At 39.1% G+C, this 14,863-nt stretch overlaps 1 protein-coding gene across 1 annotated transcript; it reads right to left on the bottom strand.

Moving 5' to 3' along the window:
• Positions 1-9,792: 9,792 nt before the first annotated feature.
• LOC107805856 (nascent polypeptide-associated complex subunit beta) lies at positions 9,793-11,937 on the bottom strand. The gene is made up of 6 exons (XM_016629949.2): positions 11,793-11,937; positions 11,039-11,106; positions 10,654-10,802; positions 10,513-10,569; positions 10,192-10,230; positions 9,793-10,101 (listed from the first exon to the last, which is right to left on the bottom strand). The coding sequence occupies exons 2-6, from the start codon at positions 11,104-11,106 to the stop codon at positions 9,920-9,922; spliced, it is 495 nt and encodes a 164-aa protein (XP_016485435.1). The 5' UTR covers positions 11,793-11,937; the 3' UTR covers positions 9,793-9,919.
• Between the last annotated feature and the right edge of the window lie 2,926 nt (positions 11,938-14,863).

Below are 14,863 nucleotides of genomic sequence, written 5' to 3'. Positions count from 1 at the left end.
ATATGTTAAAAATGCAGAATCATGACTTCACATGATTGATTCTGATTTTCCTTGATTGATTGGTTATTCAAAAACTTTCTTAAAAAAAACTAACATTCTACCCGCCCGTTTGAATTAATTGGCTTTGTTACCTCATTTGTTATAGTACTCTATTCTTTTAAGCCTTTCCTTAATTGGAATTTTCCTGAATTTGGTCTTACTCGACTACTATATGCAATACTGAACCTTGACTCTTTCCTTATTTAATCCTACGCTGATTTTTCCTATTTGCCTTATATGGTGCTGAATCTTTTCGTTTGATTTTGATTCCCCTAATTAATGGGAGTACTTCCTTGATTCGTTGATTAATTGATTCCAAGTTCTTCAATTAACATATTTCCATGATTTTTACCTTATTTTACCACCTACTTTTGACTATAAATGCCCTAAGTCTTTACAAAAAAAGAAGAAGGAGAAAACAGTCTTCTGACTTACACACACCACTGAATACTTTCAAAATCTGCATTCCCTTTTGCTCTTTTGCTCTACTGTTGTTCTCTGCTCCTTCTTATTAGCCGGCTAAAAGCCAAGGCTAATATACTATTACTGCTTGTCTTTGCATCCTACTCTTGCTCTTTTACTGGTATGTCTTAACTCAGTTCCCAGCAATCATCCTAATGTGTTTACTTATAGTCTTTATATCTATGCCTATTACCTGCAGAGTTTGACATGTTCATATGCTACTGTACGCTTTACTTTCCTGCAAATGCTTGATCCCTACTCCCTTACCCTCTATGTGTTTATAAATGGGGATTCATGGCATGGCAACATGAATTGTTGTCCATGAACTAAATTTTGACCCCAAGTAAAGAGTGTGTCAGTATGTTTCATTGGTGATCATGCCCTTTGGCCCCCTTTTCCTTTGTTTACTGTTTCTGGTATGAATTCCCTATCATTACCCCTATGTATGCTGAGTTAAAGTTTATGGTCTGGTAGCCTTTAAATGGCTATCCAGGCCTGAACCTGGCTTTCAATAAGTCATAACTCCTCAATTTGAAAATAACAAATTGGTCAGGGGTGTGCCAGCACTTCAAATTGCTTGGCATGACCACCAGCTTATCATTTCCCCTCCCCTGCACTTGCACTTACTCTTAGACTTTAAGTTCTACCCCTCTCATATGAGCCTTGCCTTGGGACCTTGAGTTCCCTATGAACTTGGACATTTGAGGGCTGGCTTTTCCGCACTACACTACAGTAATTCTGGAATGATGTTTGGGGTGTAAGCACTACCTGGAGCTCTTGAAGCCCCTTGGAACTTTGACACATCCCAAATAAGAGAAGGCTTCGGAACTAGGATCCTTGAAAGTTGGTTTACTATATATGTCAGACTGGGAGTCTGAATTAGGCCCTCCTTGGTTGGAATTCTGATTTCGGATGTATTTTATTTATTTTTTGATTAATTCTGGTCTATAATAATCTTGTAATAAACATTTGGGGTTGGCCAGTGGAAAAAGGCAGGGAACTATGCATGCAAGGGGTAGATATCATGCCTGTAGGGGTTATCATTTCTGAAATTCTGTATCCCATCTAGAGATCATGCTTGTAGGAATTACTGTCTCTAAAAGTTCTGCGTTTTACAAATCACTAAAACTCTGCATTTTTATATAGATGCCATGTCCGTTAGAACTCTGCATTTTCATACTATGCCTATAGGATTTTCTGCACTTTCATACAGATACCATGTCTATAGGATTTTCTGCAATTTTGCATGTGCATCCGTCATTAGGCAAACTTGTTATAGGATTTAAACAACTAACCAATTGCATATAGATGACCTGGCTATAGGATTTTTGTATAATAATAATAGTGTTTAAAAATAGTGACACTTAGAAAGCATGCCTATAGGAGCTATTAACTAACTTGAATAGCCAATTCGTCTAAAATCAGTAACAATAACGCGTAAGCACCTGCAGAACTTATTTTTTTTGTAACTGACAATTCCTTTCTGCAATAAGTCTACTTCTTTATTTTTGAAACTTATAGATATCATGCGTATAGGTTCTGTTTAACGCCTAGGCAAGCCTTAGGGTAAAATTTTATAATTGCATCAGTTTTGATAATTACAACCAGGAGGCAGGCCTAATTTGGACCTCTTATCTGAAAATATGTGATAAGTTAGCCACCCTTCCTACGTTAAGTTTAATACAGACCAAACCAGTGTTTGTAAGTCATGCTAAATAATCTGCTTCTTTGAATAAGGAGGCCGACTTGAGCCTTAACTGTTATTTGTATCCCTTTTAACTGCTATCTGTTATAGCTTGTCGCCTAGATTTTTATCCTTTTGAAACTCCGCAAGTAACTAAAGGAATCTAAAAATCTAAGTAACGCATGCATGGCTATCACGTCATTGGTTTGATTGATATGGGGCAAGGGGTATGATTCTGTGGGACATGTATTATTCAGATCTTTTATCTAGGCACATCCTAAACTTGCTGAGATTTTTAGGAACTAAGACTACATTATTTAACCAATCCAGGTGCCTCACTTTCTATATTTAACCTATTTGAAGAAATTTAGATACCTCCTCCTTAACGAATTGGTTGCGAACTAATGGAAGTGGTCATTTTTTCTGTTTTATTGGAGGTGATCCCGATCAGCGTTGAGCTTGTGAGTAACCACATCCAGCAAAATGCCTATAATGTCTAAGTAGGACTAAACAAAGCAATTTACTTTAGCTTTTAAAAATTCTATGAATTTAATTCTGAGTTCGAGACTAAGTCCGGAACCCTGGAGTACCTTTCTTTTCGGTTGATTAGCGAAAAGGGAGGCTTTCTCAAGCTCTTCTATTGTTGATTTCATAGCATCGGTGTCCTCCAGAGGTTTGAAGGCTCTTGGTACATTGGGTTATTCCAATTCTTCTCTCTCAGAATCGCTATTGTCTCACTGATATGTCTCTGAACAAGTGCTAGTCGATAGTTCTGATGCAGTAATTGCTATTTCGGATCTGCCCATGCTCTTCTTTGCCCGATTGATGTGACCAGTGTATTCATTTCTTGGGTTTTCGGTTGCTCTCCTCATATTTTCTATATCCCTTATGGGGTAGGTAATTTCATGACTTGGTGGAAGGTTGAGGGGACCGCCTGCATGAAGTGGAGTCAGGGCATTCCCAGGATGATGTTGTAGGACATGTCGATGGTCATGACATCGAGCGTCGTATCTTGTGTCATTCCTTTGGTATAAATCGGAAATTTGATCTCCCCCGGGGTCATCTCACTAGCCATGTTGAACCCGGCAAGCAACTCTGTGGTTGGAATTATCTTATCGACCAGCCGCATCTCTTATAGAACCAGGAGTTGGATGATATTAGTCAAACTACCTAGATCAATCAGCACCCACTTATCGAAAACAGTCTCTCTACCTCCACAAGGTAAGGGTAAGTTCTGTGTGCACACTAACTTCCCCTAGTATGGGTACAAGACCCGTTGCAGTCATCATTGCTAAAAGTGATTAAATCATGCTTTGTGTAATGTTGATCTCTCTTTCCAGAGGAGATGGAGACCTTAGTCTTTTTGGAGGCCGAATAGGTGACACCATTGACCGCCTCCCCACCGAAAATTATCACTCCCCGACCTTGGAGAGCGCAACTAGCGCTCAACCAAGATATCCCAGCCAAGCAAGCCTACTTGATGCCTTCTACACAACCTTACCCAAGAATTATTTGAGAGGTGTGAAGAGGATAAATGTGCAACATCATCTTTAATTACTTAAAGGGATCTTCATTTACAATTTCCAAAAGATAACACGTTCATATTAAAAAGTGAAACATCCGACAACTACAACATTTATAGCCTATTTCCCAAATCAAAACACAACTCACACTATGCCTATGGAGCCTCTAAATGGAATATTAGAATAGTATGAAAGTTCCAGTGGCTATACCTCAAAATATAATGTACAAGGATCAAAAGACACAAGGCCCCAAGAGGAAGAGGGGCTCACCAAGTCAGCTGAGAAGAGGGTGTACTGCTAGCAATAATCTATGTCACCTGCTATGGAACCACCTGTATCCATTATAGATGTAGCACCCCAGGAAAAAGGGACATTAGCACAATGGAATAGTACTAATATGTAAAGCTAAATACCCTATCATGGAATGGAATGCCAACATGAGGAAAGAAACATGGAAACAATGAGCATACTAATCATAATTAATTGTCAAGTTAAAATAAAGTAAAACTTCAAGTAAATATTTTCACTTTTGGTTGGGAGATCCTTAATAACGACACACCAACATGCCCATGGCATGGAGTCCAATCAGTGCTCGACCTTCTAAGCCATCTCACCCCAAAGTATGAGATCGATATAGAAACACAACACCACTGTGTGCATGACATTGCATCCGATCTCTGCCCGATTGGCTAAGCCGTCTCACCAAAATGCCATGTGGATCGACATTATCCTTGCTAGCCATCAAATCACCCCAATCAAGGAGAATAATCTCGATATAATATAATGGAAACTTTTCCCTCAGACAATCCCTACACTGGTACGTGTAGTTTCAAGCTTGGGAATTTATAACCCAGGCTTCCTCGATCACCTAATGATACTCCCAAAAGCATTTATCATAAAAAGGATAATATACTTGTTATAGCCTTTCATACTTCCTTTCATTTTCAGTGCCACTCTTGGCCTCACATATGAATCATCATTCTTGGCACGATGGCCGCATTTCACATTTCATACTTCATTCTTTCATTTGTCATGGATCATGAAGCATTTAAAGACACTTATAAGGAATACGGAAACTTAAAGCTTCAACTCAATAAATGCATAGGGGATTAGAACACATTGGGAACATTTACAAGAAGAGCATAGTAATTTCAATGGAGCTATGGGTTGAGTTCATACCCATTTGATAAATCGGTCATATTTGGACTATTCCCCCAAAGGAGGGCATAACACATATATAAGAGCAATTAAGATATGATTTGAGAAAGTAGACATGTGATGTATCCAAACATTTGTGATGATTGAGCAAAATTAGGGCGGAAGCTTGATCAAACCGTACTAAAATTCCTAAAGACACGATTTTATAAGAAGAGTTTAACCAACATACCTCGTTTGAGCTTTCCTTAGGATTACTACAACATTTCATTACTCATATCGATTTCAATATATGGGAAGATGATAAAATTGAATCATAATTATAAGGATTCTCATGATATAAGTCTCTTGGGAATTTCGTCAAATACCTACTATGCAAGATTGATTACAAGGCTCTATAATGGTAATCCTTTCTTCCTCGCCCAACCTCAACAAGAATCTAATCATAATAGTTCAACAACCATACATACCACTTCTCATTGGCACATGCATGGCCAAACTCCTACTACATAGCTTACTTAGACCCATAACAACTTGCTTGAAAGCTTAGGACAAGGACTTACCCGGATAGTTGATGGCATAGTGAGTCGCTTCCTTGATTCTTCAAGATTGAGAAAGAATGGATGAGTAGGGTGGTTCAAGCTTCTTATTCTCTCTCTAAAACACTCCTCCTCTCTCTAAAACAACTAATTTTTGCCTTCAAAAATGACCCAATGGCTTTTAATCAAAATAGAGTCGGGTTATAAAATACATAAAATAGACCCTCCGAACTCAATTTTCGATCGCAGATGCGACCGCAAAACACATATGCGGTTTGCGGTATGGACTGCGGAATGGTCTTAAAAAACCTGGGTTTTCCTGGTCCGGTCTGCTACAGATCTGCGGTTCGCAGATTGCTTCTGTGGCTGCGAAATGGACCGCGAAACCTCCCTCAAGAAAATTCTCATGCTAGTTCTGCAATGGAAGTGTGGCCCGTGGAATAGCCCTCAAAATTAAACTTCACCTGGTTTACTCTGCAGTGGATCTGCGGCCAGCGAAACAGTTCTGCGATCGCATAATGGACCGCAAAAATGTAATATTTTGCAACAATTCCCACCAGCTCCACAATGCATTGTACAACCCAAAAAGTCCATACCCTTCCAGCATATTAGCCTACTTCGGTGCCATAAAACCTTAAATTTCTTGGAAAACTTATATGGGGCTTTACAAAAATTATGTGGATTGTCTGCTTCGGTGATGGCGGCTTCCTTGGTTCCTCACTGTTCCGATTTTTGCTCAGTTTTTGCTTGACTCGGTCACTGAGGAATTCCATCAAGTGCTCGGCCCTAAGTAATTGTGCCACTTTGGCTCGCAAATGCTTACAATCTCCAGTCAGGTGCCCATGAGTGTTGTGAAAATCACACCATAGGTCCTAGTTCCTTGTGTCTAGGTTGGAACGGATCTCTCTTCGGAATCTAGCCTCCTTGATATCTTTCAAGGCCCTCACCAATTCAGCGGGCCCGATATTGAAATTATATTCGGACAACCTTGGGGCCGGATCTCTCGGTGGTGGCCTGGAGGGCCCCGCCATATCTCTCCTAACCATCCCCCATTTACTCCTAATGGGATCTGATCTCAAGCTCGGTCTATATAGTCTAGGGGGCGAATAAAGTTCAAATCGACCCCTCAAATTCCTTCACTCAAATTTCGATATGCCTTTTGGTCTTTCTTGGAGCAATCTCTCATTTCAATCGGCACTGAAAATCTAAGGTCGTCTTCAATTCGCATCTTGACTATATATATGTGGTTCACTTTGTTCCAAGTCTTGGCAGGTTATTCCCACAGGCTCTCATTTAACTTCCATGAAGCGTCGAAGATGTTTGGGTTCAAACCATCGGTAAGTGCTGCTACAGCCCAATCCTTCGATATTATGGGCATCATCATTCTTTCCCATTGGAATTTCTCCACAAAGCTTTGAAGTAACTTGCCCTCACGTTGCTTTATTTTGAATATGTCTTCCTTGTGGGTTTCGACCTTCCAAGCCGCAGCATAGGCCTTCATAAAAATATCTGCAAGCATAGCAAAAGAATCAATAGAATGTTATGGTAAAAAGTGTATACCAAGGAAAAGCTCCCTTTGTAAGCATTTGAAAAAACTTCTTGAGCATGACTAATTCCATCTCGTCCGACTATAAGTCATTTCCATTGATGTCGGTCGTACAGGCTGCCACGTGCTCCTACGGATCCGTTGTCCCATCATATCTCTGCACATATGACATTTTGAATCTTTTTGGGACGAGCGCCGGAGCCGCACTTGATTTAAACGGTAGCTTTGCATACTTTTTGGTGTTTAAGCCCTTGACAACCAGTGAGGCCCCAAGTATCTAATCCATTTGGGCGTGTATCTCCTGCACGAAGTTGAGGAGCTCAGCCATGTACATTTTTTCTTACGTTTGTGCAGTCCCGAATCCACACATTCTGACCCCCGAACTACAAGAGACCTTCGCTATGACCGTGTTAGTTGAAATATCTGCTAGGGTCTCAGTCGATGTGGGATGACAAGGCACGACCGCTCTAGGGAAAGTGTTGTTAGTGAAAGAGGCCATAGCATTCTCCATACGCGTCACGAATGTATTTTGTGTAGCCAGCATGTTTTCCACCACCTTCTCAAGTTCGGAACCCTTCTTGTGGTACATCCATGTTACCCTAGAATGATGTTGTTAGCCTCTTCACGTGGCGTATCGTTCTCTCTGATACCCGTTGTTGCTATCGCTTTCATCATCGAGAGCCCCAACTTCAGCTGGAAGTCAGGCCTGACCTGCTTCATGTGAAGAGGACAATTTTCCCTCCTGCTCACGTCCCCCAAAGTGTTGTAAACCCTGTAAGCCTCGGACACCCCTGGGCTTGGTAGATTCACCAAAGTCCTTGGTATGACTTGTTGGCCATCTACGCGTGGGTTTTTATGTTGAGTCTCTGATATGGCCAAAGTTAGATAGTAAGTAAGCTTTTGGTGATTTAGAAAATGGCTTAAAGCAAAAGGAACAAGATGATATCACAGCTGCATCTCCCCACAGACGATGTCATATTGTTTGCCGGGAAAAATAGGTTATCCGCTTTAACAGTTATTTTGTTTAAATAAGGGATTAAAGGCAAGTGAATCATGATTAATCTAAAACCCCTTATCTGCTAGTCTAATTTGTGTAACACATACGAAAACTAAGATTACAGTTATATCAACGAATCAACATGACCAAAGTTCAATAAAATAATGAGCTTCGTGTAGTTGCCAGTGTTCTCCGCTAGAGATGATATAGAGAAAAAGAGATGTTTTTAAAGGAAGATGATAATTCCCCTTTAGCTTCTCTCAGAAGCTATCTATACAAAATAAGAAAGCACTTTTTTGTGACAAGATCCGTCGACAGTGCAAAAAAGACTATTGAAAAGACGTATCTGGCTCGACATAGGGCTCGAGAATGGCTGATGTCAGAAGGTTGGAGAGAATGCGGCCCAGCTGGCACAGGGGTCAGGGCCAAAAGGAAGAGATCCGTTGGGCCCGGTGCCATCGCCCGACCGCCTAATGATGGCCTTGTTCATTCCGAGATAGCACCATTGTCTTGATATACCGATGACAATGATCTAGAAGCCCCCAGCCACAATGCGCTCGAGTGCCTGACACCTAGCAGGCCAAGATTTCCACCCTCATACCCTCGTTGGTCCACCTAGCAAGTCCGAATTACCCCATACAATGCTGAGGCTTCCAGATGGCAGATCTTGCCGAGCAGATGCTCCTAGTTGTGATGAAGCACTCAACAACTTTGTCCCTGTCACAAAGTTGAAGGGAACATGGTGGTTTTTTTACATCCCCGGTACAGGAAAAGAAATTTCGATTGTTTTGAATATATGTATCATATATCGTTTTGAATTAGAGAGACAACGAGGGAACAAGACTTGCAAGATAGCGTCTTGCTTTAGTAAATTAGTATGCTGGGTAATTATATACCTAACGGACTTTACTCTACAAGTTAACTTTCCTATACAATCTCGTTCAACGATTTGAATGCCGATAGCATGTGGAATTTGACTTCGATTCTTGCAATTTGCAAATTTCTATTTAAGTATTTGTTCTTATAATTTTATGGGCGAACTCTTAAAAAAGAACTCGTCAAGTCGTATTATAGTCCTTTTATTAACCAGCTAATACTAATTGTTTTCATTTTCTTGACCTTTGAGTTGTACATACAACTTTGGTTGCACTTCTATTTCAGTTTGATACGTCCCTCCCTGACGCCCTCGGTAAGTGGTACATTTGGCATCAGCACAGAAATTTCTTTTATCCCCTTTTTAAAATAACATACGTTACTGATTATCTGATGACATAATGATAATCCGTAAGCTGGCAAATGCGAACTTAAGCTTGGGGTATTATGGCTTTTAGCATGCGCCAAAAATTATTTTTATTTTGGTCGCCGAAAAAATATATAAAATTTGTACTATATTTATTATACAAAAGATATATAATTTTTTTGGCTATTATTTTTAAAATGGCTACACAGTGTCATTTTCCCTAAGATCTTAATAAGATTCTCGGGTCTTAACAGTTACTTTAGCCATATCGTCAAAAGAATATTTGAAGTAAAGTTTTCTCTATTGCTAATGTTCAAACTTTTCCAACCAATGAAATCTTCTTGAATTTTTAATTCCTACATGTGTGCAACTTCATTATTTAATGCAAAGAGAAAAAATGGAAGAAAGAACATGATTGTATACATGACGGCAAAATTTATTTTACTTTCTAGTTTCTATATGATGCAGCAAGAGGAGCATAAAGACTAAGTTTTTATGCTTGAAAGAAGTATGCTTCAAAAGGCTTCTCACCTAAGACTTGCTTAAATGCAATAAGAGTCTCTGCCGAGCTAATGTAGAGAATTAAGGATTAGAAGGGCAAAGTAGCTTACTACAAAAACCATTTTGATGAATTTTTAGTTGTCACAATCAAAATCAAATAGAACACTTAACTAAATTAAACGGATCTCAAAACGTCGAGACAGGAGGGGTTGATACAAAATTCAATTAAAATTTTAGGAAGTGTGACCCTCCTCTGCAGCGGCTGCTTCAAAGGTTTGGCCAGCCACGAGTTCCGGCACCTCATCATCATCATCCTCCTGTGGTGCAGCAGCACCTTCGGGCGCCCCGGTAGCACTAGGTGCCTGCTTCTGGAACTGCTCTGCTAGCTTCTTCAAATTCTCCAAATTATCAGGGCCTGAAAACAGATCTTACAACAGTCAATAAATGCTATACTGCTTAATCTTTTGTGACGTCTGCATCTTAGGCATCATAAAGGACCACATACCCAACTGGTGAATAATTTGAGGAAGAATATCCTGCAACTCTGAAATAGGAAAGAAATAAAGCTTAGAAACTCTTAAATGTTACAAAAACACAGAGAAAGAGGGAGAGTCAGTGTAGGTTCTTAAAGCATGTTCAAACAGCACGAGGGGCAGATCAGGAAACACAAATATCATCAAATTATCAAGGCTCTTTTAGTGTTGGAACAGCAAAAGTATAGAAATGCCATGCTTCTTTTTGTTGGAGCATATAAGTAGATGCAAGTCACAAGTAGTACCAACTTCTTACTCATAATCAAGATGCAATGAAAGAGAGGAAAACATACTCTTGGTCAGAGGGGAACCACTAACAACCCAAGTGTTTGCAGCAATAGAGGCTTGAACTGAATAGTAAAAACGAAAAAGAAATAGTTAACGGGTAAGCGAGATGGATCAAAGAACACCTGCATAAAAGATTGTATTTATACCTTTGGGGTTAATGAATTGGATAACTACATCCTCCTTAAAAATGTTAACCTCTTCAATAGCAGGAATAGCATTCACCCCTATTCTTTTGAGGGTGCTTTGAAGTCTCTTGTCATCTGTTGTAGTTGTCTTGTGAACTGCCTTCTTCTTTCTGTAGAATAAGCAGACGATAAACAAAAATCAGAACAGATTACAGGGCACAGCCACAGTCCTAAACTTTTTTCCTGCCATGGTCCCTTTTGTATTTAGGCAACCAGCAATTATTGACCATATTCTCATTAGGAAACAGACTACTCGTAATTATTTCAGTTATCAAACGTCACAAAAGAGCTATTATATCCATTTCTATTTAGTGGTAGTAACATCAAACATTCAAAGGAGACAAACCTTCGCATGGTTCCCTTACCACCAGTCCTTACCGAACCGGCCATTTTGCGTAGCTTTTCTACATTCATCTGTTCCAAGACAAATACAAAAATGTAACACTGAATGCTAAACAAAACTAACAAATTTGCAGAATATGATATTCAATAAAAACATTATAAAAATCACATCAAAATCACCTCCACATGAAAAGTAGTAGTAGTAAAAAACAATCAAATGATTGAGTCCAAAGGCAGAAAGTCCAGCACATTTTACATGAACACTAAAATAATAGTAGGTAGGAAGTAAACAAAAACATAACACCCTAAAGTATATTAGTAAGAGTAACAAAAAATGGCTACATAAAAATTAGCATCGTTGACTTATCTACATACTTCCAGTAGTAAATTTCTACATATTTATCCAGAACGCAATGAATATTGCCATATTGGAAATCAAACAGTTCAATCAATATACAAACCGCAACATTTTCATCAAGCTAAGGAAAAGAAAGCCCTAGACATGTGCCTATAACGAATCTATACACAGCTTCACCGAAAGTATTCCAACAGTATAGGCCATTTTCCAATCGGCTCATCCTTCACATAAACACTCAACTAAACATAACAATCAAACAAATCGTTATACATATATGGAGAAACATATTTGTACATAAAAAATCAATGAATAAACCAAAATAAAATAAAATTGAAGAAGCTATCAGCAAGTCTTGTGGTGTTGATTGGGTAGGTTGTAAGCAAGCAGAAATAGCTCTCACCTTTGTGAAGAATAGAGAACTAAAACCCTAGGCAGCAGTCGGCAGAGCAAAAATGAAGAGCAGAAGGATGGGTTTGGCTGGCTGCCGATAGCCTTTATCCTATTACCCCAACCCTATCAAACTCTTTACATTTCCATTCTCACCCTACCCTTTTTTGATGCAATGACGTCTATACCCTCTCCTCTATTCACGTTTTAAAGAATTTTTAATCTTATCCACGGCTAAAAAGTAAAAACTGAAACCAAATATTCCCTCTCTTTTATTATATGGATACCCCTTCTAGTTCAATTTAGATGATATAGTTTGTCTTGATACAAAGTTTAAGGAAAAAATGATTTTGAAACATGAGTCCTAAAAGCTTAAGGGGTAATATCTTTATGGTGTCATGATATTTATATGACCATAAAAACTTCTCATTAAGGATAAAGTAAGTAAAATGAAAAGTTTAAAGTTGAATTATTTTCAAATATAGAAACGTTTCATTCTTTTATGTAACAACCCAATCGGTCGTTTCGAGCATTTGCATTCCGTTCAGCTGTTTAAAGTCTTGAGTAGCTTCATATGATGTATTATCACTTGTATGAATCGTCGGTTTTGGTTTTCAAGTGATTCGGGATTGATTTGGAAGAATGATTCTCAACTAGGAAGCTTTAAGTTGGAAGAGTTGACCAAGTTTGACTTGTGTGTATTTAACCTTGGATCGGAGTTTAGATGGTTCCGTTAGGTCCGGATGGTGATTTTGGACTTGGACGTATGCCCGGATTTGCATTTAGATGTCTCTAGAAGGTTTTGGCACTATTTGGCAAAAAATAAAAATTTGAAAGTATGGAATGTTCATAAGTTTGACTGGGAATTGACCTTGATGTTATCAGGTACGAATTGTGGTTATGAAAATTGGAATAGCTTCGTTATGTCATTTGGAACTTGTGTACAAAATTTGAGGTCATTCCAAGTTGATTTAATATGGTTAAGCACGAATTTTGGAAGTTGATAGTTTAAAAGTTCATAAAGTTTGATTTAAGGTACGATTCGTGGTTTTGATGTTGTTATGTGATATTTGAGGCCTCGAGTAAGTATGTTTTGGGACTTGTTAGCATGTTCGGATGGGGTCCCGAGAGGCCCGGGTGAGTTTCGGATAAGTTTCGGATCATTTCCATGTTCTTTGGCATTACTAATTTCTGGTGTTTCAGATCTTCTTCGCGATCGTGAAGATTGGGTCGCGATTGTGTAGTGTATTATGGGAGCTGGATATTTCCTTTATCGCATTCGCGACCGGGTAAACGCGTTCGCGTACCTTTGTGAGCCCTGAGTATCACGTTCGTGTCAATCAGATCTCGTTCGTATAGAGTTAAGTTGAGGAGCTGGGAGCTACAGGAAATATCTTCGCATTCGCGAAGTAGTAGCCATATTCGCGAAGGTCTGGATCTGTTGTGCATCACTTTTCGCAAGGTCTATGCCTTTCGCGAGGTCTATGCCGCAAACGCTTAGGGTCTTTTGTGGCAGTGCGTTTTTGTGTATCGCGAACGCGAGTGTCATGATTCAAACCGATGGGCTGCGACGGGAACCCGATGCCCTTTACTTAACTGAGTACCAACATAACATATCTTTCTTATTGTACTTTCATTGGCAAATGGGCCAAACGGGCCGTCATGGTCTAACCAGAATAAACATAAGGGAATACTCAATATAGAACGACCCAACATGACATAAAAACTTATACATGTGACATACGGGCCTATAAGACCAACATGATCATTTGTAAACTCAAAACATAGGCCGACAAGGCCATACAAGAATTTGTATACGTGAAATCTGTCTACAAGCCTCTAAGAGTACACACTAAACATAAAGGTAGGAACAGGGCCCCGCCATACCAAACAATACGCGTCTAAATCATACTGACCAAACAAGCAACTCCGAAGCAAATGGAGTGCACCAACATCTTCCGCTGAGTTGATAGCCTGTTTGGAGGACTCTTGACCTGTCTATCGGGACCTACGGGCATGAAACGCAGCGTCCCCAGGCAAAAGGGACGTCAGTACGAATAATGTACCGAGTATGTAAGGCACATAAATAAGTACATAAAAGACGTGGAAGAAACATAGAGTAAATGACTCAACATGTAAGTCTGGATAACTTTGTAAATCATGAAATAATTATAGTGCCATGCATATGCGTATGAATATCATGTCGTGCATAGGTATATGTTTCATAACATCATCAGGCCTCTGAGGGCGTCCCATCATATCATCTCGGCCACTGTGGGCAAAATCATTAACGTATACCAGCTGATCGGGTGGTGGTGCGTATATAACGCCATAACCGTTCCCATATCTCATATATATATATATATATATATATATATATATATATATATATATATATATACGTGTATATAACGCCATCTGGTTATGGGTCAATGTGCATGTGTAAATGCATAGAATGCATATGAAATACGTTAATAAAATCTCTCGGTACATCATAAGACCACTATGCCTCTGATTATTATCATGAAATAAACTTTATCAACTTACGTATTTTTTAGACTCATGAACAAATGATAGAATAATATGACACATAGGGAATCAAGAACATAATCATTTCTAGTATTTCTATGAATATAGTCATTTATGAAAGTTGTGTATTTTTCTCGTTTCATTTGTATTATTTGGATCATGCCAAAAAGAAAGAAGGGATAACCTTAACATACCTGGAGTAGGCAAAAATCCGTATGATATTCTTGAGAAAGATTGTACCGTGCTCTCTTAGAATTGCAAATCCCATTGCTATTACGCAATATAACTTCGTATAAAATTTTGTCGGTGCAAAATCACGTTGCCAAATCTGTCTCACTTTGGGAATTTTGATCCTAATCTCCATCCGTATTGTCTTTATAATTTCACAAAGTCTTAGCCTTTTCACTTTGTGAAATTTGGAGAAGCCTTCTTAAAGAATCTTATAACCCAAAAATGAGATAAGGTGCCCATGGATTTGTGCCACCGCCTCCTTAAGTATAATAGTTGGCAATTTGCTGCCATGTTACCATACACCCACGTGGATATTGTCCCCTA

Source organism: Nicotiana tabacum, chromosome 1, assembly GCF_000715075.1.
Source record: "Nicotiana tabacum cultivar K326 chromosome 1, ASM71507v2, whole genome shotgun sequence".
Classification (NCBI taxonomy): Eukaryota; Viridiplantae; Streptophyta; class Magnoliopsida; order Solanales; family Solanaceae; genus Nicotiana; species Nicotiana tabacum.
This window is presented reverse-complemented; position numbering and strand designations above follow the sequence as displayed.

Bases quoted from the DNA above. Each gene is read 5' to 3' on its own strand.
- LOC107805856 (XM_016629949.2), bottom strand. From the start codon at position 11,106: ATGAATGTAGAAAAGCTACGCAAAATGGCCGGTTCGGTAAGGACTGGT. The intron at 10,570-10,653 runs GTATAAATACAA...TTTACTATTCAG, and splicing joins CCAATTCATTAACCCCAAAG to TTCAAGCCTCTATTGCTGCA. The intron at 10,231-10,512 runs GTATGTTTTCCT...TTCCTATTTCAG, and splicing joins TGGTTCCCCTCTGACCAAGA to AGTTGCAGGATATTCTTCCT.